The sequence below is a fragment of the Callionymus lyra genome, chromosome 7 (assembly GCF_982586985.1).
Source record: "Callionymus lyra chromosome 7, fCalLyr1.hap1.1, whole genome shotgun sequence".
Classification (NCBI taxonomy): Eukaryota; Metazoa; Chordata; class Actinopteri; order Syngnathiformes; family Callionymidae; genus Callionymus; species Callionymus lyra.
Genome location: NC_141824.1, coordinates 4,709,803 through 4,731,496, shown reverse-complemented (window position 1 = coordinate 4,731,496; position 21,694 = coordinate 4,709,803). Strand labels below are relative to the sequence as shown.

Sequence of the window (21,694 nt, the reverse complement as noted above, 5' to 3'; positions counted from 1 at the left end):
TCACTTCAACAAGAAGGTTGTGTTGTCACGTGATGTCGCTTCAACAAGAAGGTTGTGTTGTCACGTGATGTCACTTCAACAAGAAGGTTGTGTTGTCACGTGATGTCGCTTCAACAAGAAGGTTGTGTTGTCACGTGATGTCACTTCAACAAGAAGGTTGTGTTGTCACGTGATGTCACTTCAACAAGAAGGTTGTGTGTTTGTGTGATGTCACTTCAACAAGAAGGTTGTGTTGTCACGTGATGTCACTTCAACAAGAAGGTTGTGTTGTCACGTGATGTCACTTCAACAAGAAGGTTGTGTGTTTGCGTGATGTCACATAAACAAGAAGGTTGTGTTTTCACGTGATGTCACTTCAACAAGAAGGTTGTGTGTTTGTGTGATGTCACTTCAACAAGAAGGTTGTGTTGTCACGTGATGTCACTTCAACAAGAAGGTTGTGTTGTCACGTGATGTCACTTCAACAAGAAGGTTGTGTGTTTGCGTGATGTCACTTCAACAAGAAGGTTGTGTGTTTGCGTGATGTCGCTTCAACAAGAAGGTTGTGTGTTTGCGTGATTTCACTTCAACAAGAAGGTTGTGTGTTTGTGTGATGTCACTTCAACAAGAAGGTTGTGTGTTTGTGTGATGTCACTTCAACAAGAAGATTGTGTTGTCACGTGATGTCACTTCAACAAGAAGGTTGTGTTGTCACGTGATGTCACTTCAACAAGAAGGTTGTGTGTTTGCGTGATGTCACTTCAACAAGAAGGTTATGTTGTCACGTGATGTCACTTCAACAAGAAGGTTGTGTTGTCACGTGATGTCACTTCAACAAGAAGGTTGTGTTGTCACGTGATGTCACTTCAACAAGAAGGTTGTGTGTTTGTGTGATGTCACTTCAACAAGAAGGTTGTGTGTTTGTGTGATGTCACTTCAACAAGAAGGTTGTGTGTTTGCGTGATGTCACTTCAACAAGAAGGTTGTGTTGTCACGTGATGTCACTTCAACAAGAAGGTTGTGTTGTCACGTGATGTCACTTCAACAAGAAGGTTGTGTGTTTGCGTGATGTCACTTCAACAAGAAGGTTGTGTGTTTGCGTGATGTCGCTTCAACAAGAAGGTTGTGTTGTCACGTGATGTCACTTCAACAAGAAGGTTGTGTTGTCACGTGATGTCCCTTCAACAAGAAGGTTGTGTTGTCACGTGATGCCACTTCAACAAGAAGGTTGTGTGTTTGTGTGATGTCACTTCAACAAGAAGGTTGTGTGTTTGTGTGATGTCACTTCAACAAGAAGGTTGTGTTGTCACGTGATGTCACTTCAACAAGAAGGTTGTGTTGTCACGTGATGTCACTTCAACAAGAAGTTTGTGTGTTTGTGTGATGTCACTTCAACAAGAAGGTTGTGTTGTCACGTGATGTCACTTCAACAAGAAGGTTGTGTTGTCACGTGATGTCGCTTCAACAAGAAGGTTGTGTTGTCACGTGATGTCACTTCAACAAGAAGGTTGTGTTGTCACGTGATGTCGCTTCAACAAGAAGGTTGTGTTGTCACGTGATGTCACTTCAACAAGAAGGTTGTGTTGTTACGTGATGTCGCTTCAACAAGAAGGTTGTGTTGTCACGTGATGTCACTTCAACAAGAAGGTTGTGTGTTTGTGTGATGTCACTTCAACAAGAAGGTTGTGTTGTCACGTGATGTCACTTCAACAAGAAGGTTGTGTTGTCACGTGATGTCACTTCAACAAGAAGGTTGTGTTGTCACGTGATGTCACATAAACAAGAAGGTTGTGTTGTCACGTGATGTCACTTCAACAAGAAGGTTGTGTTGTCACGTGATGTCACTTCAACAAGAAGGTTGTGTTGTCACGTGATGTCACTTCAACAAGAAGGTTGTGTTGTCACGTGATGTCACTTCAACAAGAAGGTTGTGTTGTCACGTGATGTCACTTCAACAAGAAGGTTGTGTTGTCACGTGATGTCGCTTCAACAAGAAGGTTGTGTTGTCACGTGATGTCACTTCAACAAGAAGGTTGTGTTGTTACGTGATGTCGCTTCAACAAGAAGGTTGTGTTGTCACGTGATGTCACTTCAACAAGAAGGTTGTGTTGTCACGTGATGTCGCTTCAACAAGAAGGTTGTGTTGTCACGTGATGTCACTTCAACAAGAAGGTTGTGTTGTCACGTGATGCCACTTCAACAAGAAGGTTGTGTGTTTGTGTGATGTCACTTCAACAAGAAGGTTGTGTGTTTGTGTGATGTCACTTCAACAAGAAGGTTGTGTTGTCACGTGATGTCACTTCAACAAGAAGGTTGTGTTGTCACGTGATGTCACTTCAACAAGAAGGTTGTGTGTTTGTGTGATGTTACTTCAACAAGAAGGTTGGGTTGTCACGTGATGTCACTTCAACAAGAAGGTTGTGTTGTCACGTGATGTCGCTTCAACAAGAAGGTTGTGTTGTCACGTGATGTCACTTCAACAAGAAGGTTGTGTTGTTACGTCATGTCACTTCAACAAGAAGGTTGTGTTGTCACGTGATGTCACTTCAACAAGAAGGTTGTGTTGTCACGTGATGTCGCTTCAACAGTAAAAACACTACCTTGGTACAGTTGGCCGCCTTGGGCTCCAGGTCGTTGAGCGTGACCAGCTCCCGGAGGAGGCTGCTCTCCTGGTAACCTCCCTTCACGCCGCGCAGCTTGAAGTACGCCTGCGGCTTGAAGAGGATGAGCCGCAGGTTGATGGCGAAGCCGGCCATGTCGATGGCGAAGGGCCGGTGCGGGTCGAACACCGTCTTCCAGCCGTAGACCTTCCCGGCCGCGTTGACCTTGGGCGACTCGTACCTCAGGCCGCCCACGAACGCCACCGGCCAGACCGAGACCTTCCGGGTCGACCTCATCTGAGGAGAGAGAGAACGGAAGACGAGTGAGCGTGGAATATTGACGGAACAATGAGACGATTAGCTCCGTCTCTGGGGGGAAGCCACGGACACAACCCAGAGAGGAAGTGAAGAAGAAGAAGCCGTTGAATCAACAGGAACAAACGTGATCCGGGATAATGAAGGTTCGACGACACAAACAGCCTTTTTTTTTTGTTCCTCTTCTCAAAAGAGCCTCAAGAATATAATGGGATCGGGAAAGTATGGTCGGGTCCTCGATGGAAAACAACACTCCAGGTGGTTTCAAAGCTCTCGCTCTGGAGGGTTTTTCTGAGTGAGATGAAGCGAAGGATTCATCCGCCGGGTGAGAAGATTCACTTCCAGGAACACTCGGGCTTAAAGAGTCGTTGCCATGAATTCTCTTCTGTTGAAGGTTTTCACATGTTTAGGAGTTAAAATCCTTCGCTCAGGGAGCGCATACCTCTGCCAAGCAGCTTGATTAACTTTACAAAATCAAAACTTTAACGATCGAGTTCGCCGTCGTCGTTGATCTCGTGCTAGTGAGTCGACAATCTCATGTCGACTATTAAGTGACTCAGTTACAGACAGAAATTTGAGTTTATACGACTTGAACTATGCTTTCTTCGTCCTTAAGAGACTCTTAAAAACATCCAAATACCTTCAAATACTGCTCGTCTGTCACACCCCTGTTTTACCGAAAAGTTATAAAGTCTACTTTTGTTAAACTTAATTCCCAGACACTGGACTCATGGCAAAAGGGGTCAAAAACCCGATCCTGTTTACCATCATATACACAATATATGTTTTTTTTAAACAAAATAAAAAATATATAATGTTCTCGCTTTTGGTTAATCACAAGAATCTCAAGAAGAATTTTAGACCCAAATAATTCCTAACCACTCAGATGATCAGCTGGTGTAAGAGCTTTTTTCTCAAACCTGTATTTTCCGAGTCAAGCTTTTTTGTTCGTATATTTGTAATTTCTTCGTGTTGGTCTTGGTTCATGTGTCTCACTCGCTGCTGTCATGTTTTCCGAATGGATTTTATTTGGACTTTTGTCACCATTTCCTGGATGATTTTTCTTTCGTGGATGATTTTTCGTTTTATTATTACAGCTCTCGGGTCATATTGACCCCGCGTCCCCGGACAGTGGACCTACACCATCATTGGTCACCACCAATCCTGTTCAATCCGATCCAGCTTCCAAAACCTCTTGTAGATTCACATGAGCTCTATTGTCCAGGATTGAAAACTATGGCTGAGTTCCAATACTCCATCTTAGCCCTACCCCTTCACCCTCTCCCTTTGCCTACCCCTTAGCCCTTTCCTTAAAAATGGAGTGTCATGGTTTATTTTGTACAGACCTACCACATTTATGCTCTTTGTTGCTCACTTGCTTCACCATGGTCGCAAATCCGCACCATTTTGGGTAAATGCATCATACCCCTCTGTTTCAAGTGTGCCTCCGACTTCCCTTGTTTTCGAGCACTAGCTGGCCCTTTGTCTTACCCCTCCCAATTCATCCGATGGAGAATTGGGAAACCCCTGCGATTGAGGGCTAAGTCGAGAATTGGAACACAGCCTCCGACCTGCTGCTCCCCCTGGTGGTGGAGGAGGCTCACAGGAGGCTGACACTGAGCCGCCCTGACACGACACACTGGCGGAAAAATGCTAACCAAGTCCTTCCCGTCCTCATGTTTGTGCGTTTGTGCAGCGACCCCGGAACGTGAATCAGTCCTTGTGATGCTCACGAGATGAAACATTATGTATATTCAGATATTGAGATTGAGATGTATTTATACAGCCCATAATAAGCTCATGACACCATTAGCATCGCTAATGTATCCGCTTGTTTGTCTGAGATAATACGATAAAGCGTCGGCGCTCGATTGTGTATTTCCAGGCGTGTAAACGAAAGATTTGCTTCAAAACCATAGTGTCGTCGAGGAAACGAGGTGTGTGTCGGAACAGTGCGCACTTGTGTTGTCGAAGGTTGTGTACGAGGCTGTGTCGAGTACGACGACGAGAGAAATGTTGGCGGGCAGATGTGACGGCGGAACAATTACGACGACTCGGGTCAGCGTCGCCGCAGATGGTCTCGCAGACGTGACCAGAAGTCGTAATGCGCCGTCGACGTCTCCCTGCTGTCAGAAAGAAAGTGTGGGCAAGTGTGGTCAGATGTTAAACACGATAGTCTTACTCATTATTCCATTATTCAAGTGTTAATTAAAGTGTCGGCCGCCGTCATGTTTTATTCATCAGTGGAAACTCATCTTTCTGCTCGTCTTATTTAACCAGCTTTACATTTGTTAACCTGCACGGTTCTTGTCAAAGCAGCAAAGGGTGAAAATTATCCACTTTTTTTTTCATTAACAGATGATATATTTGAGGGTTTTTACGACGTCATCTAAAAGGAAAACAGCAGAAATAGCCTCAGAATAAAAATGACGCCATTATTCGAAAGTTTCAAATACTTGGAACATATTTTAAGAATCGTAAATGGCCGTAAAACTTTACTTTACTGACGCGGTTCAAGCTTCACGTCCTCCTGTCATCGTTCATTTCAAACTAATTGTTTTTCTGACGTGATTGATAGTCAAGGATCAGACAAACTAGGTCAGTGAACGCATCATGAATATTTTAATGCACGCTGTGTTTGATGTTGGCAGGTCGACCGCGTCCTTGAACGCACCGTTCATCTCACTTTAACTCTGGTGCAGAGGGTTAGCAACGCTTTATTTACACTTTTCTTGTGAAAGCAAAGTCTTTTGGCAGAAACGTGTCATGAACTTTAAACACATGATCAAGTAAAGATGCATGAAACTACAAAACATGTCATTTTTTTCAATAAAAATGTTTTTTTTTTAATAATCATTAAGGTTTTTAAAAGGATTTTTGATACCTTTGCCTTTGAAACGAGTCACCGTGACTAAAGACTCTTGTTGTTCGTCAACATTTAATTTGCTGCGATCTTGGATTGGATCAGAAAAAGTTTGTGAAAAATTCTATAATGCGCTAAAATAACGTTTGTTACTTTTGGAAAATAAACCTTTTAACTCAAGTTTGTGCTTTGATATGTCAACAATACGTGGATGTTTTTGAAAAAAAACTTAATTTGAACATAAAAAAACCCAAAATACATGACTTTTAGTTCAACGAGTTTATAATGATCAGGTTTAAAATCCAGTTAACGATTGTGAATTATTGATGTAAATCCACTCGATAGATACACATTATTTCCACATGATTCATTAAAAAAGACAAAATTAAAGCGTAATATTATGAAAATAACAGTCTTCAGGTTTATTTCCAGAGATCTTTCCTCAATAATGATCTGTTTCTACTGTGACTCGAGTGTTTAGTTTATTTGTCTCCAGTTTCATCTGAAACATCAACATTTCATCTGTTGTAATAGGTGGAGGTTTATGTGTGTTACCATGGTAACGGATGTGACAAGTTACTGCAACTATAAGACTGGAGTCACTGGATCACGTGACATCCGTGACACGTTCTCTCCTCTACAGATTGACAGGTCAAGTTATTCTGAGATGAAATATCCGACGACTGTAACCGAAGCTATAGTCACCGGTTCAACTCCCAGAATCTCTCTTTAATCCTCTTTGTAAGCGTTTGATGACATCGATCTATGTGTTTATCGTCCGATACGACAGTTGTTTTAGGATGATTTACGACATCGTCACATCCACAACCAAGAGAAGAAAATTATATATATATATTTAGCTTCACTACAGTACAGTACAGTAGAAAATAAAATGTGTTTATAACTTTGCCCAAAGTATTTGGATCTCTGCCCCGTTCACGGGACGATCTGTGACTTTAAACTGTCAAGTTGAAAAATCAAAACCTCGTAACTTCCTCACCAGAGCTTCTATGTTCCTCACCAGAGCTTCTATGTTCCTCACCAGAGCTTCTATGTTCCTCACCAGAGCTTCTATGTTCCTCACCAGAGCTTCTATGTTCCTCACCAGAGTTTCTATGTTCCTCACCAGAGCTTCTATGTTCCTCACCAGAGCTTCTATGTTCCTCACCAGAGCTTCTATGTTCCTCACCAGAGCTTCTATGTTCCTCACCAGAGCTTCTATGTTCCTCACCAGAGCTTCTATGTTCCTCACCAGAGATTCTATGTTCCTCACCAGAGCTTCTATGTTCCTCACCAGAGCTTCTATGTTCCTCACCAGAGCTTCTATGTTCCTCACCAGAGATTCTATGTTTCTCCCCAGAGCTTCTATGTTCCACAGTAGAGCTTCTATGTTCCTCACCAGAGTTTCTATGTTCCTCACCAGAGCTTATATGTTCCTCACCAGAGCTTCTATGTTCCTCACCAGAGCTTCTATGTCCCTCACAAGAGCTTTTATGTTCCTCACTAGAGCTTCTATGTTCCTCACCAGAGCTTCTATGTTCCTCACCAGAGCTTCTATGTTCCTCACCAGAGCTTCTATATCCCTCACAAGAGCTTATATGTTCCTCACCAGAGCTTCTATGTTCCTCACTAGAGATTCTATGTTCCTCACCGGAGCTTATATGTTCCTCACCAGAGCTTCTATGCTCCTCACCAGAGCTTCTATGTCCCTCACAAGAGCTTCTATGTTCCTCACCAGAGCTTCTATGTCCCTCACAAGAGCTTCTATGTCCCTCACAAGAGCTTCTATGTTCCTCACCAGAGCTTCTATGTTCCTCACCAGAGCTTCTATGTCCCTCACAAGAGCTTCTATGTTCCTCACCAGAGCTTCTATGTTCCTCACCAGAGCTTCTATGTTCCTCACCAGAGCTTCTATGTCCCTCACAAGAGCTTCTATGTTCCTCACTAGAGCTTCTATGTTCCTCACCAGAGCTTCTATGTTCCTCACCAGAGCTTCTATGTCCCTCACAAGAGCTTCTATGTTCCTCACCAGAGCTTCTATGTTCCTCACCAGAGCTTCTATGTCCCTCACAAGAGCTTCTATGTCCCTCACAAGAGCTTCTATGTTCCTCACTAGAGCTTCTATGTTGCTCACCAGAGCTTCTATGTTCCTCACCAGAGATTCTATGTTCCTCACCAGAGCTTCTATGTTCCTCACCAGAGCTTCTATGTCCCTCACAAGAGCTTCTATGTCCCTCACAAGAGCTTCTATGTTCCTCACTAGAGCTTCTATGTTGCTCACCAGAGCTTCTATGCTCCTCACCAGAGCTTCTATGCTCCTCACCAGAGCTTCTATGTTCCTCACCAGAGCTTCTATGTTCCTCACCAGAGCTTCTATGTTCCTCACCAGAGCTTCTATGTTCCACAGTAGAGCTTCTATGTTCCTCACCAGAGTTTCTATGTTCCTCACCAGAGCTTCTATGTTCCTCACCAGAGCTTCTACGTTCCTCACTGATGTCTCTGTGTCTTCAGAGCTTTGATTCCATCTGACGAATGTTTCCAAAGTGAGTTTGAAATCCCAGATGTTTGAAGGTCAGCAGCACTAGCAGACGACAGAGAATCCAAACAGCAACTGCCTGTGAACAAGGTGAACATCTGCTCCATGTCTTCTCCTCTCAGAGTTTCATCGTCAGGCGATCGGAGCTCATTGATTCCCACAGGAAGGTGACGACAGCAGCCGTCAATAACCACCTGAGCTTCTGCTGGTGTCCACTCAGGTAACACACCAGACTTCTCTCTTCTCGCTCGTCAACAGCCGCGAGAAAACGCCAACGTCGGGTTCCAGGAGACGGATGTCGACACAAAGAGTGTTTTAATCACGACAACACAAATCATCTTCTCAAGTCTTTGTCTTCCTAACACACCGTCGCTGAGCCTCGCAGTCAAACCTGACACTAAAGTCTCCATCCCTGGATCACTGGGCTTCAGTGAAGATGTTCTCTCGCAATCAAAGATGTTTCCGTAGAAATGCATCAGGAATCTTGTTTTCTGCACCGAAATGAATTTAATCCTTGTGTCTTTTTCTCCCGAAGGAGATTTTCTTCTTCTACAGTAATAATTCATTGAAGTCTGTGGTTTCCAAGAAAGTCTGAAGATAATGACACTGTTTCATGAAGCTTCATCAACACATCACTACCATCTAGTGGACTCTGAAGATAATGACACTGTTTCATGAAGCTTCATCAACACATCACTACCATCTAGTGGACTCTGAAGATATTGACACTGTTTCATGAAGCTTCATCAACACATCACTACCATCTAGTGGATCCTGAAGATAATGACACTGTTTCTTGAAGCTTCATCGACACATCACTACCATCTAGTGGACTCTGAAGATATTGACACTGTTTCATGAAGCTTCATCGACACATCACTACCATCTAGTGGACTCTGAAGATATTGACACTGTTTCATGAAGCTTCATCAACACATCACTACCATCTAGTGGACTCTGAAGATAATGACACTGTTTCTTGAAGCTTCATCGACACATCCCTACCATCTAGTGGACTCTGAAGATAATGACACTGTTTCATGAAGCTCCATCAACACATCACTACCATCTAGTGGACTCTGAAGATAATGACACTGTTTCATGAAGCTTCATCAACACATCACTACCATCTAGTGGACTCTGAAGATAATGACACTGTTTCATGAAGCTTCATCAACACATCACTACCATCTAGTGGACTCTGAAGATAACGACACTGTTTCATGAAGCTTCATCAACACATCACTACCATCTAGTGGACTCTGAAGATAATGACACTGTTTTATGAAGCTTCATCAACACATCACTACCATCTAGTGGACTCTGAAGATAATGACACTGTTTCATGAAGCTTCATCAACACATCACTACCATCTAGTGGACTCTGAAGATAATGACACTGTTTCATGAAGCTTCATCAACACATCACTACCATCTAGTGGACTCTGAAGATAATGACACTGTTTCATGAAGCTTCATCAACACATCACTACCATCTAGTGGACTCTGAAGATAATGACACTGTTTCATGAAGCTTCATCAACACATCACTACCATCTAGTGGACTCTGAAGATAATGACACTGTTTTATGAAGCTTCATCAACACATCACTACCATCTAGTGGACTCTGAAGATAATGACACTGTTTCATGAAGCTCCATCAACACATCACTACCATCTAGTGGACTCTGAAGATAATGACACTGTTTTATAAAGCTTCATCAACACATCACTACCATCTAGTGGACTCTGAAGATAATGACACTGTTTCATGAAGCTTCATCGACACATCACTACCATCTAGTGGACTCTGAAGATAATGACACTGTTTCATGAAGCTTCATCAACACATCACTACCATCTAGTGGACTCTGAAGATAATGACACTGTTTCATGAAGCTTCATCAACACATCACTACCATCTAGTGGACTCTGAAGATAACGACACTGTTTCATGAAGCTTCATCAACACATCACTACCATCTAGTGGACTCTGAAGATAATGACACTGTTTTATGAAGCTTCATCAACACATCACTACCATCTAGTGGACTCTGAAGATAATGACACTGTTTCATGAAGCTTCATCAACACATCACTACCATCTAGTGGACTCTGAAGATAATGACACTGTTTCATGAAGCTTCATCGACACATCACTACCATCTAGTGGACTCTGAAGATAATGACACTGTTTCATGAAGCTTCATCAACACATCACTACCATCTAGTGGACTCTGAAGATAATGACACTGTTTCATGAAGCTTCATCAACACATCACTACCATCTAGTGGACTCTGAAGATAATGACACTGTTTTATGAAGCTTCATCAACACATCACTACCATCTAGTGGACTCTGAAGATAATGACACTGTTTCATGAAGCTCCATCAACACATCACTACCATCTAGTGGACTCTGAAGATAATGACACTGTTTCATGAAGCTTCATCAACACATCACTACCATCTAGTGGACTCTGAAGATAATGACACTGTTTCATGAAGCTTCATCAACACATCACTACCATCTAGTGGACTCTGAAGATAATGACACTGTTTTATGAAGCTTCATCAACACATCACTACCATCTAGTGGACTCTGAAGATAATGACACTGTTTCATGAAGCTCCATCAACACATCACTACCATCTAGTGGACTCTGAAGATAATGACACTGTTTTATAAAGCTTCATCAACACATCACTACCATCTAGCGGACTCTGAAGATAATGACACTGTTTCATGAAGCTTCATCGACACATCACTACCATCTAGTGGACTCTGAAGATAATGACACTGTTTCATGAAGCTTCATCAACACATCACTACCATCTAGTGGACTCTGAAGATATTGACACTGTTTCATGAAGCTTCATCGACACATCACTACCATCTAGTGGACTCTGAAGATAATGACACTGTTTCATGAAGCTTCATCAACACATCACTACCATCTAGTGGACTCTGAAGATAATTACACTGTTTCATGAAGCTTCATCGACACATCACTACCATCTAGTGGACTCTGAAGATAACGACACTGTTTCATGAAGCTTCATCAACACATCCTGTGTGGCCTTGAGCTGCCACCGCTCACTTGCTAGCTAGCCTTACTGTCCAGTGGTTAGTACGACATCTAGGCTCGTGGTCTGGTTACGTCGCTGAACCACGGTTGTTGATTCCACAATGACCTTGAGGTCAGTCATGTGACATGAGCTGCTTGGCAGAGGTATGCACGTATTAAAACGACACTCACCTCCTCGAACAGCTCCAGACTGTACGTGTTGTCGTCGTCGGCGAAGTACACGATCCCGGCCTGACTGCTGTTGGCGTTGAAGGTCTCCCGGAGCCACCTCAGCGCCAGGTTCCTCTGCATGGTCCCCCTGGGGATCCTGGGGTCCCGCGTGTCCCCCCTCAGCTTATAGTTCCTGGGCGTCTCCACATTGAGGTGGGTGTAGTTCAGCCCCGTGTCCCGCAGGAGGCGCGTCACCAGGGGAGTCCTACGCTGCGAGTCCTCCACCAGGATCCAGTGCAGGTTGGGCACGTGCAGGAAGGTGTTGGCCAGGCGGGTCAGCTCCGCCTTCTGCACCGGGCGGCTGTAGGTGGGCGTGATGATGTGGATGGTGGGCAGCACGTCGGACCAGGGCGGCGGTCTGGTGTACACGTACTCCGTCCTCACCACCTCCACGATGTCCTTGTCCGAGGCGCAGTATTCCTTGGAGTCCTGGGCCTGACCCTCCCTCTTGCCGTCCACGCCGTCATCTGCCGGGACAGAGAGAAGGTCAGCATCGGAGCGAGCAGGTGCGTCTCAGGTGCGTCTCAGGTGACTCGAGGTGTACCTGAGAGCCGGTGGTGGTGGACTGCGAGCCGCTCTGGCATGATAAAGATCTCTTTTACTAGGTGGTGACAGGCTGCGAAGAGTGAAAGCAGCGTGAGACCAAACACACAAGAGACTCTCGGATCTGCTGAAGAAGTGACTTGATGTCCAGAGAGACAGTGAAGCAAATGGAATCCTGATGGATTTTGACAATAAAAATGTTGACGTAGAATTTGTTTCAATTATTGGGACGTTTTTCTCTCTTTCTTTGATTTGTCCCGTTTTGGAGCAATAAGGATTTTATAAACACAATAAAATAATGTAATAATACAATAATAAAATAAAATTGAAAAAAAGTAATAAAATAATGCAATAATAAAACAATACAATAATACAATAATTCAATATTAAAATAATAAAATAATAAAATAGAAATACAGTAATAAAATAATAAAAGAATACAATAATCCAACAATAAAATAAAATAGAAATACAGTAATAAAATAATAAAATAAAATAGAAATAAAGTAATACAATAATACAAAAATAAAATAAAATAGAAATACAGTAATAAAATAATAAAATAAAATAGAAATAAAGTAATAAAATAATAAATAATCCAAAAATAAAATAAAATAGAATTACAGTAATAAAATAATAAAATAATAAAATAAAATAGAAATAAAGTTATAAAATAATAAAATAATACAAAAATAAAATAAAATAGAATTACAGTAATAAAATAATATAATAATCCAACAATAAAATAGAAATACAGCAATAACATAATCAAATTAAATAGAAATAAAGCAATCCAATAAAATAGAAATACAGTAATAAAATAAAACAATACAATAATTCAATAATAAAATAAAAAATACAGTAATAAAATAATACAATAATAAAATAAAATAGAAATACAGTAATAAGATAATACAGTAATACATTAATAAAACTAATAATAATCTAGAACAATATCTTGTATTTGGAAAGTATTTAGTTTCTTCTAAAAATGAATATATTTCGATGGTGTTCTCAGGTTCTGGACAAGGGACTTTTTTGAAGGTTTAGTCACTTCATCACTGAGAATACTTCATGTTTCTCTTTTGCTGTGAGCTTCAAACATTGATCATGAAATGACCTCCTTGGCAGAGGTACGTGCTGTCCCGGTGCTTTTATAGTTCACCTGTTTTATTTAAGTTTAAAGATTTATTTTCTTCATATGATTTCTAAGTTTGCTGGGGACGCCTGATGTTCAACGGAGTTCTTTTTCTCTCAGACGCTGATGTTTATACATTCGTGTGTAAAACGTCGTCTTTAGATGAAAACAATCAGCAGCAGAAACCACGACAGTGAGATCGAGATCTAAATATTTACTGTTGAGATTAAGAAGTTCTTAATGAAGCTTGATTTCCAGAAGGTTGAGACACTTTCAGGATCAACTTTAAAATTCTGGTTCTTACTTTCAGATCTATTCATGGTCAGACCTTCCATCAGTGATCTGATCCAGACTTACACCCCAGCTCGGGCTCTGAGGTCTGTGGATCAGAATCTACTGATGGTTCCACGCACACGGCTCAGGACCAGAGGAGAGAAATCTTTTCAGACTGTTGCTCCTAATCTTTGGAACGATCTTCTCTCTCTCTGCGCTTGATGGATCTACTGACTCTTTTAAGAAACATCTTAAGACGTTTTTATTTGTTGTTTTAGGCTTTTCCTTGATTTTCTGGAACTCCTGTGTTGTTATCAGTGTTATCTTGACCTTTAAAGTATATACTTTATTGAATATTGTTTTGATTGATTAAGCGCTTTGTGACCCTGGTCTCGAAAAGCGCTATATAAATTAAAAATACTTACTTACTTACTTACTTACTCATTTGTGCTGAGTCGGCAAAATATCCACTGGTCAGCAAGTGCTCTAGAGGCAACATCTGCGTTTTTTATCCTCCTAACTCTTGATCAACGATATATCGAGAATCACAGAGACTTTGTTAAAGTTGATGATCAGTGTTTTAAGGTGATTTTAAAGCGTCAGAAACGTGTTGAACTCGTTCCACGTTGTTTCAAACTCAAGGAAGATAAATGTCAGTTTTTAAGATTCAATAAAAAACAGATTGAATTGATGATTAAGAGACGGTTTAGGATTAAAACTGACGTTGAATGATGGGCATGTGTTTTAAAACAGTCTGGTTGCCCACCTGCTCTCTCAGGCCCTCAACCTACATTGTTACAATCTGTGTGAACTCATTTAAACCATGTGTTCACGCAGATCTACGCTCACATAGACTCATGCAAAGTATAAAGTAGTAAGTAAAGTTAACTTCAACTTTACCAAGTTGTATTTCAAGAAAGAAATACAGTAATAAATGTAAAAAAGAATACAATAATGAAATAATACAATAAAATAAAATACAGTAATAAAATATAAAAACAATAAATTAATAAAATAATACAATAATAAAATACAAATACAGTAGTAAAAATATAAAATAATAAAATAAAAATCAATATACAGTAATACATTAATACAATAATACATCAATAAATAAAAACACAGTAAAAAATATTATACTATAAAATATAAATACAGTAATAAAATAATAAAATAATAAAATAATACAATAATACATTAATAAAATAAAATAGAGGTACAGAAATAAATAAATACAATTATACATCAATTAAATAAAATAAAATATACCGTAATAAAATAATAAAATAATATATTAATAAAATAAAATAAAAATAAACTAGTAAAATAATTAATTAATACAATAATACAATAATTAAATAAAATAGAAATACAGTAATAAAATAATAAAATAATACAATAATACATTAATAAAATAAAATAGAGGTACAGAAATAAATAAATACAATTATACATCAATTAAATAAAATAAAATATATCGTAATAAAATAATAAAATAATACATTAATAAAATAAAATAAAAATAAACTAGTAAAATAATTAATTAATACAATAATACAATAATAAAGTAAAATAGAAATACAGTAATAAAATAATAAACCAACAAAATAATAAAATAATACCATATTAATATAAACCCATAAGAAACTTAATAAATAATAACAGGGATTCAAGATTAAATGTATTTTAAATGCAATATTTCACAGAACAGCATATTCATCTTTGTTTTTATAATGTCATAACTACACTTTTGATAGAATTCGGTTTAACTTTAACTTTACAACAGATTTGTCGCCTACGTTACCGTTTTTGTTCGTCTGTTGTTGTGAAACAATGTTGTTATTTTCCTGTACAAGCGCAAAACATCCTTCATTTCTGTGCTGGCAGGACGCTGAGGGCCTTGAGAGCCCAGATGTTGGTCAGAGTAGAGAGCAGGTGTGTAACCATACACCGCTCAATGTTTTTTACACAAAAAGGGGCAAAAAAATTCTTACAAAAGGGAAAGACTTTGATTGTTTAAGAAGAAAAAGATTGAAAGAAGAAAGTGTTTCCAAAAGTCTTGTAGCTTAAGAAGTTCTTTCACTAAGAAGGACATGTAAGATGGAGATGACCTTCTTAGAGATCAACAACACACACTTTTATATCTTGTACAAATAAAACAATGATCAACGAAGAAACCAAAGGTCATATTATTAAGAAAAACATATGAATAAATAATGTTTATGTTCATTGATATTGTTTATTCATTTATTTGGGTAAATATTCAAATGACCTTGAACAGTTAGACTTTTATTAACTTTTATCTTCAGTTTCTTTGACCAATCATTCAATCGATCAGACAGTTTATCGACGGAGCCGTTTGCGGCGACAGATTATTGATGAGCTGTCAATCTTGTTTGTTTACCCTGGAGATGGGATGACATTTGTGTCGGGAGAACCACAGGAAGTCTCTCGAGACATCATTAACCGGCCGAGGAAGCTGTTGTTCAGTAGAAACTGAGGATTATTTCCGCAGAATTGAACTTGTTTTGTTCATTTTATCTCGACCAGAAACATATACATGAATATTTGATTCTTTATGAAACTGAAAGTGTGTGTGTTTGTGTTGTTGTGATGTGTGACTCTATAGTGTCATCAGTGTGTGTTTGTGTTGTTGTGATGTGTGACTCTATTGTATCATCTGTGTGTGTGTGTTGTTGTGATGTGTGACTCTATTGTATCATCAGTGTGTGTGTGTTGTTGTGATGTGTGACTCTATTGTATCATCAGTGTGTGTGTGTTGTTGTGATGTGTGACTCTATTGTATCATCAGTGTGTGTGTGTTGTTGTGATGTGTGACTATTGTATCATCAGTGTGTGTGTGTTGTTGTGATGTGTGACTCTATTGTATCATCAGTGTGTGTGTGTTGTTGTGATGTGTGACGCTATTGTATCATCAGTGTGTGTGTGTCTGTGTGTGTGTGTTGTTGTGATGTGTGACTATTGTATCATCAGTGTGTGTGTGTTGTTGTGATGTGTGACTCTATTGTATCATCAGTGTGTGTGTGTTGTTGTGATATGTGACGCTATTGTATCATCAGTGTGTGTGTGTCTGTGTGTGTGTGTTGTTGTGATGTGTGACTATTGTATCATCAGTGTCTGTGTGTTGTTGTGATGTGTGACTCTATTGTATCATCAGTGTGTGTGTTGTTGTGATGTGTGACTCTATTGTATCATCAGTGTGTGTGTGTTGTTATGATGTGTGACTCTATTGTATCATCAGTGTGTGTGTGTTGTTGTGATATGTGACTCTATTGTATCAGTGTGTGTTTGTAGAAAATGATCTTAAGCTCCGCCCACTGAAAACACTTTGTTTTTCTGGAGATGAAATCTTGTCAACCATAACCACACCCACTCTGCTGTGATTGGCCAAGTATGGACTTTTGCGTCATCGATCCCTCAAGTCTCCACCTCCAAGGGACTCGTTGTATAAACAAAGCGTGATTACAGCTGGAGGCGGAGTGAAGCCATTATTACATCATAATGGACTCTCGTAACCTCTCGTTCGTCCAGATTTCAGAGCAACTTTATAAAGTAATAAAGTGTAAAACATGGTCATGATGAGGAACTTACTGTGTCTTGAAGAACGTTTACTACATGACACCAGAGTTGATCAGTAGTTGATCTTTAATAAAAATAAATATAAAGGTTCTAGTTGAAGCTTCATCTAAACTCTAAACCATTACACAGCTACACACATGCAGAAGTCCTCAGAAGTGCCCTAAGCATGCACGTGTGTGTGAGAGACGTACCCTTGCGGATGGCGAGCAGCGGCGCGATCGCACTTTGGTGCCACACGGTGATGAGCAGAGTCCAGGGTAACACGATCAACACGATGGCGAGAATATCTCTTCTCTTCGGCATCTCCAGGATTGGTTACTAGGCTCGGCATTACCTGCAGACACGAGCGTCCATCTTTGATTATCAAGTTAAGAACACGTTCATCAAAGGAATCGACCAACACGTCCTCACGCCCGTCACACGGTGGACGACTTGGGTGTGAGGACGTGTTGGAATAACACATAAAACAAGATTAAAATGCTAAAAACTGACATTCCGGGACTGTGTTGTGACTGTCATACAAAAAGAATCCTTAAAGCCAGAATCAGTAATTAAAATACGTTGTTTCTGGCGACCCCGTGTGTCAGAAAAGTGTAACTGCAATATTTTAATTGATATTGTTTTTATACATATTGTTATCGTCATAAATCATACAAAATAAAGATGAGAGAGGTTTAAACCGATACTGATACATGTAGCTTCTCACAGCCAATTGATTGACTTAAAAACCACACAAAAGTGAGAAAAACACACAATGAAATACACACGAGCAACAATAAAACACGATAAGAACGATTAAAAATGCATAAAACAACGAGAAAATATGGATATAATAATAACAAGAAGAAATAGGAAAGTGTGTTTGGTTAAAAGCCAAAGATTTACGAATTAAAAAATACGTGGTGGAGTTTGTATGTTCTCCCCGTGTTGTGTGGGTTTACTCCGGGCACTCCGGTTTCCTCCCACAGTCCAAAAACATACAGAGGTTTATTGAGAACTTGGTGAAATTGTCCGTAGGTATGAGTGTGTGTGTGAATGGTTGTGTGTCTTTGTGTGTCCTGAGACAGACTGGCGTCCTGTCCAGGGTGTCCCCTGCCTCTGGCCCTATGACACTGGGATAGACTCCAGTCTCCCCCACGACCCCCACAAGGGATAAAGCGGTAGAAAATGAATGAATAAATGAAATTAAAGTATCAAAACTGAATGAGTGAAAAATAATGTAATTTAAAAAATACATATATTATAATTTCTCAAATAATTAAGTTCAATAAAAACAAATTCAACCCTTTAAAGTTAGGATATTTTTATGAACAGATATTTTAATAAGCATTATTTAAATTAATTTACTGATAAGAATAATTTGACAATATTAGATTTGAAATGTTAACTCCAGCTTCCGTCAGACGGTCCCTAACTGTGGATTGAGGACGACCCCCGGCTCTGTTTGTCCTCCTCGTTCAGCAGTAAATGCAGTCATTAGTTCGTCTGCTCCATTAAAGCCGCCGTGAAAGAGGAGTTTGGATCGAGTCACCGATAGATTTCAACTCGTTACTCAAATAGATTGAAAAAATGAATGAAAACTATTTCCAAACATCTCTGTTAGAAAATTGAATGAATTTAATATTTCAAACGGTGAATTTAAGCATTGAATTCATTTTTAAACAATTCAATAATTTCTTTATTAAAAGGTTAAATTGACCTTTATTCATTTTTTTTAAATCATTTGTATATTGAAATATTTAATTTGTTTTTTTAAATATTTGAATTAAAAAAAAACATTTTTAAAAACAAAATATTTTCATTTACACATAGACTTGGATTTTCTCATTTCAAAAGTTCAAAAAATAGCTTCTCTGAAGTCAATATTTTTTAGATCGTAGTCTTTTGAATTCAACATTTAAATCAAATTCAAACTTTTGTATTTATTTATATTGAATTTTAAAGTTATGATATATTTCACATTTATTTTCTATTCATATTTATTTAATGAAATGAAAGAAAAAAAAATCTAAATTCAATATTTTGAGAAGCACACAATAATTTAGCTATTATTTCTTTTTTAATTATTGAATTCAATTATTAAAAAAGGAAACAATTTTTAACATTGTAAATGTTAAATAAAACCTGATGTTCTGAAAATATAATATATAATATATTCATAAACGGATGGCGCCTACTGACCAGAAACTGTTTCCTTCAACTGAGAAAAATCTCTAAACTTAGGAAAATGTTGTCGGAACATGATCTGGATCTTATAATCCATGCGTTTGTTTCTTCTCGTCTGGACTATTGTAACAGTTTATTTTCATGTCTTAACAAGAAGGATCTTCTCGCCTGCAGTTGATTCAAAACTCTGCAGCCAGAATTCTGAGCTGCTCTAGTAGAAGAACTCACATTTCTCCTTCAAACTCTTCACTGACTGCCAGTTTCTTTCAGGATCATTTTAAAATTCTGGTTCTTACTTTCAGATCTATTCATGGTCAGACCTTCCATCAGTGATCTGATCCAGACTTACACCCCAGCTCGGGCTCTGAGGTCTGTGGATCAGAATCTACTGATGGTTCTTGAACTTCCGGACCAGAGGAGAGAAATCCTTCCAGACTGTTGCTCCTAAGCTTTGGAACCATCTCTGTGTTTGATGATCTACTGACTCCTTCAAGAAACATCTGTGTTTGATGATCTACTGACTCCTTCAAGAAACATCTGTGTTTGATGATCTACTGACTCCTTCAAGAAACATCTGTGTTTGATGATCTACTGACTCCTTCAAGAAACATCTGTGTTTGATGATCTACTGACTCCTTCAAGAAACATCTGTGTTTGATGATCTACTGACTCCTTCAAGAAACATGTGTTTGATGATCTACTGACTCCTTCAAGAAACATCTGTGTTTGATGATCTACTGACTCCTTCAAGAAACATCTGTGTTTGATGATCTACTGACTCCTTCAAGAAACATCTATGTTTGATGATCTACTGACTCCTTCAAGAAACATCTGTGTTTGATGATCTACTGACTCCTTCAAGAAACATCTGTGTTTGATGATCTACTGACTCCTTCAAGAAACATCTGTGTTTGATGATCTACTGACTCCTTCAAGAAACATCTGTGTTTGATGATCTACTGACTCCTTCAAGAAACATCTGAAGACGTTTCTATTTGTTCAGGCTTTTCCTCGATTTTCTGGAACTCCTGTTGTGTTCTCAGTTTTATCTTGATCTTTAAAGTATATACTTTATTGAATATTGTTTTGATTGTTTAAGCGCTTCGTGACCCTGGTCTGGAAAAGCGCTATACAAATAAAAATGACTTACTTACTTACTTACTACTGACCTCTGAACAACATGACACTGTTTCATGAAGCTTCACCAACACATCACTAATCAATAGACTCAACTCAAATAAGCAAGAAGTAAAACAAGAAAAAGAAAACAAGTTCCTGCATCTCAACGTGTCTTTCCTTAAGTTGTACGACTAGAAACAAGTGACTCTGGTGAAGAGAATCCAACACTCACCCAGAGTTACGACTGGATCTCGGCTCCGCTGCTGATGCACACTTGGAACCCTTCATCCTGGACTCGCTCCATGTCACCACGGTCGACTCTGGTCTCTGGACCTGCAGGTACAAACATCATGTTAGGAAAGTAAGTCAGTATTGGCATGAAAGAAACTGGCAGCCAGTGAAGAGTTTGAAGGAGAAATGTGAGTTCTTCTACTAGAGCAGCCAGTGAAGAGTTTGAAGGAGAAATGTGAGTTCTTCTACTAGAGCAGCCAGTGAAGAGTTTGAAGGAGAAATGTGAGTTCTTCTACTAGAGCAGCCAGTGAAGAGTTTGAAGGAGAAATGTGAGTTCTTCTACTAGAGCAGCCAGTGAAGAGTTTGAAGGAGAAATGTGAGTTCTTCTACTAGAGCAGCCAGTGAAGAGTTTGAAGGAGAAATGTGAGTTCTTCTACTAGAGCAGCCAGTGAAGAGTTTGAAGGAGAAATGTGAGTTCTTCTACTAGAGCGCCTCAGAATCCTGGCTGCAGAGTTTAGTATGAACTGCAGGCGAGACGATACTTCTTGTTAATTCACCAAAAACCCGACTCGACTTCATATTTTCAAGAGGGACTTTGAGAAAAGATAAGTTTCCAGAATAATGGACTCATATTGAGCATCACTCTCACATGTTTCACTCGTTCTGTGTCGGATCCACGGACTCGTCTGAAGGCCTCTTCATATTTATCACTTTATGATTCACTGTTTGACGAGCGTCTATAAAAACCAGGATTAGTCACGACGTTCGTGGACCAAAATAAACCCGCGTCGCTTCCTGTTCACGTCCAGAGGAACGTTCTTCAGTCGACCCTGACATCATTTCTTCAGTCGTGCTGGACGAACAACCACTTTATTGACGCATCCAACCGAAAATAATCAGGTCAAAATCAACCAAAAATGGCTCCTGGATAAAAAAATATTGAGATCAGATTTTTTAATTCACATGTTTTTGCTTCGACGAGAGTCTTTTATTTTAGTTTAATTGATTAAATAATAAAAAAAAGGGTTTA

General features: G+C 39.3%; 1 protein-coding gene across 1 annotated transcript in view; it reads right to left on the bottom strand.

The window, feature by feature from the left end:
- Positions 1 to 21,694, bottom strand: part of LOC148074667 (galactosylgalactosylxylosylprotein 3-beta-glucuronosyltransferase 1-like) — a 130,409-nt gene that overhangs the window by 12,191 nt on the left and 96,524 nt on the right. Inside the window, exons 3-7 of the mRNA XM_087795951.1 lie at positions 20,666 to 20,766; positions 17,340 to 17,482; positions 12,139 to 12,210; positions 11,556 to 12,061; positions 2,580 to 2,876 (exon numbers count right to left, since the gene is read on the bottom strand). Coding sequence (XP_087652077.1) covers positions 2,580 to 2,876; positions 11,556 to 12,061; positions 12,139 to 12,210; positions 17,340 to 17,451 — 987 coding nt within the window. The 5' untranslated portion in view covers positions 17,452 to 17,482; positions 20,666 to 20,766. The remainder of the gene's footprint in view (positions 1 to 2,579; positions 2,877 to 11,555; positions 12,062 to 12,138; positions 12,211 to 17,339; positions 17,483 to 20,665; positions 20,767 to 21,694) is intronic.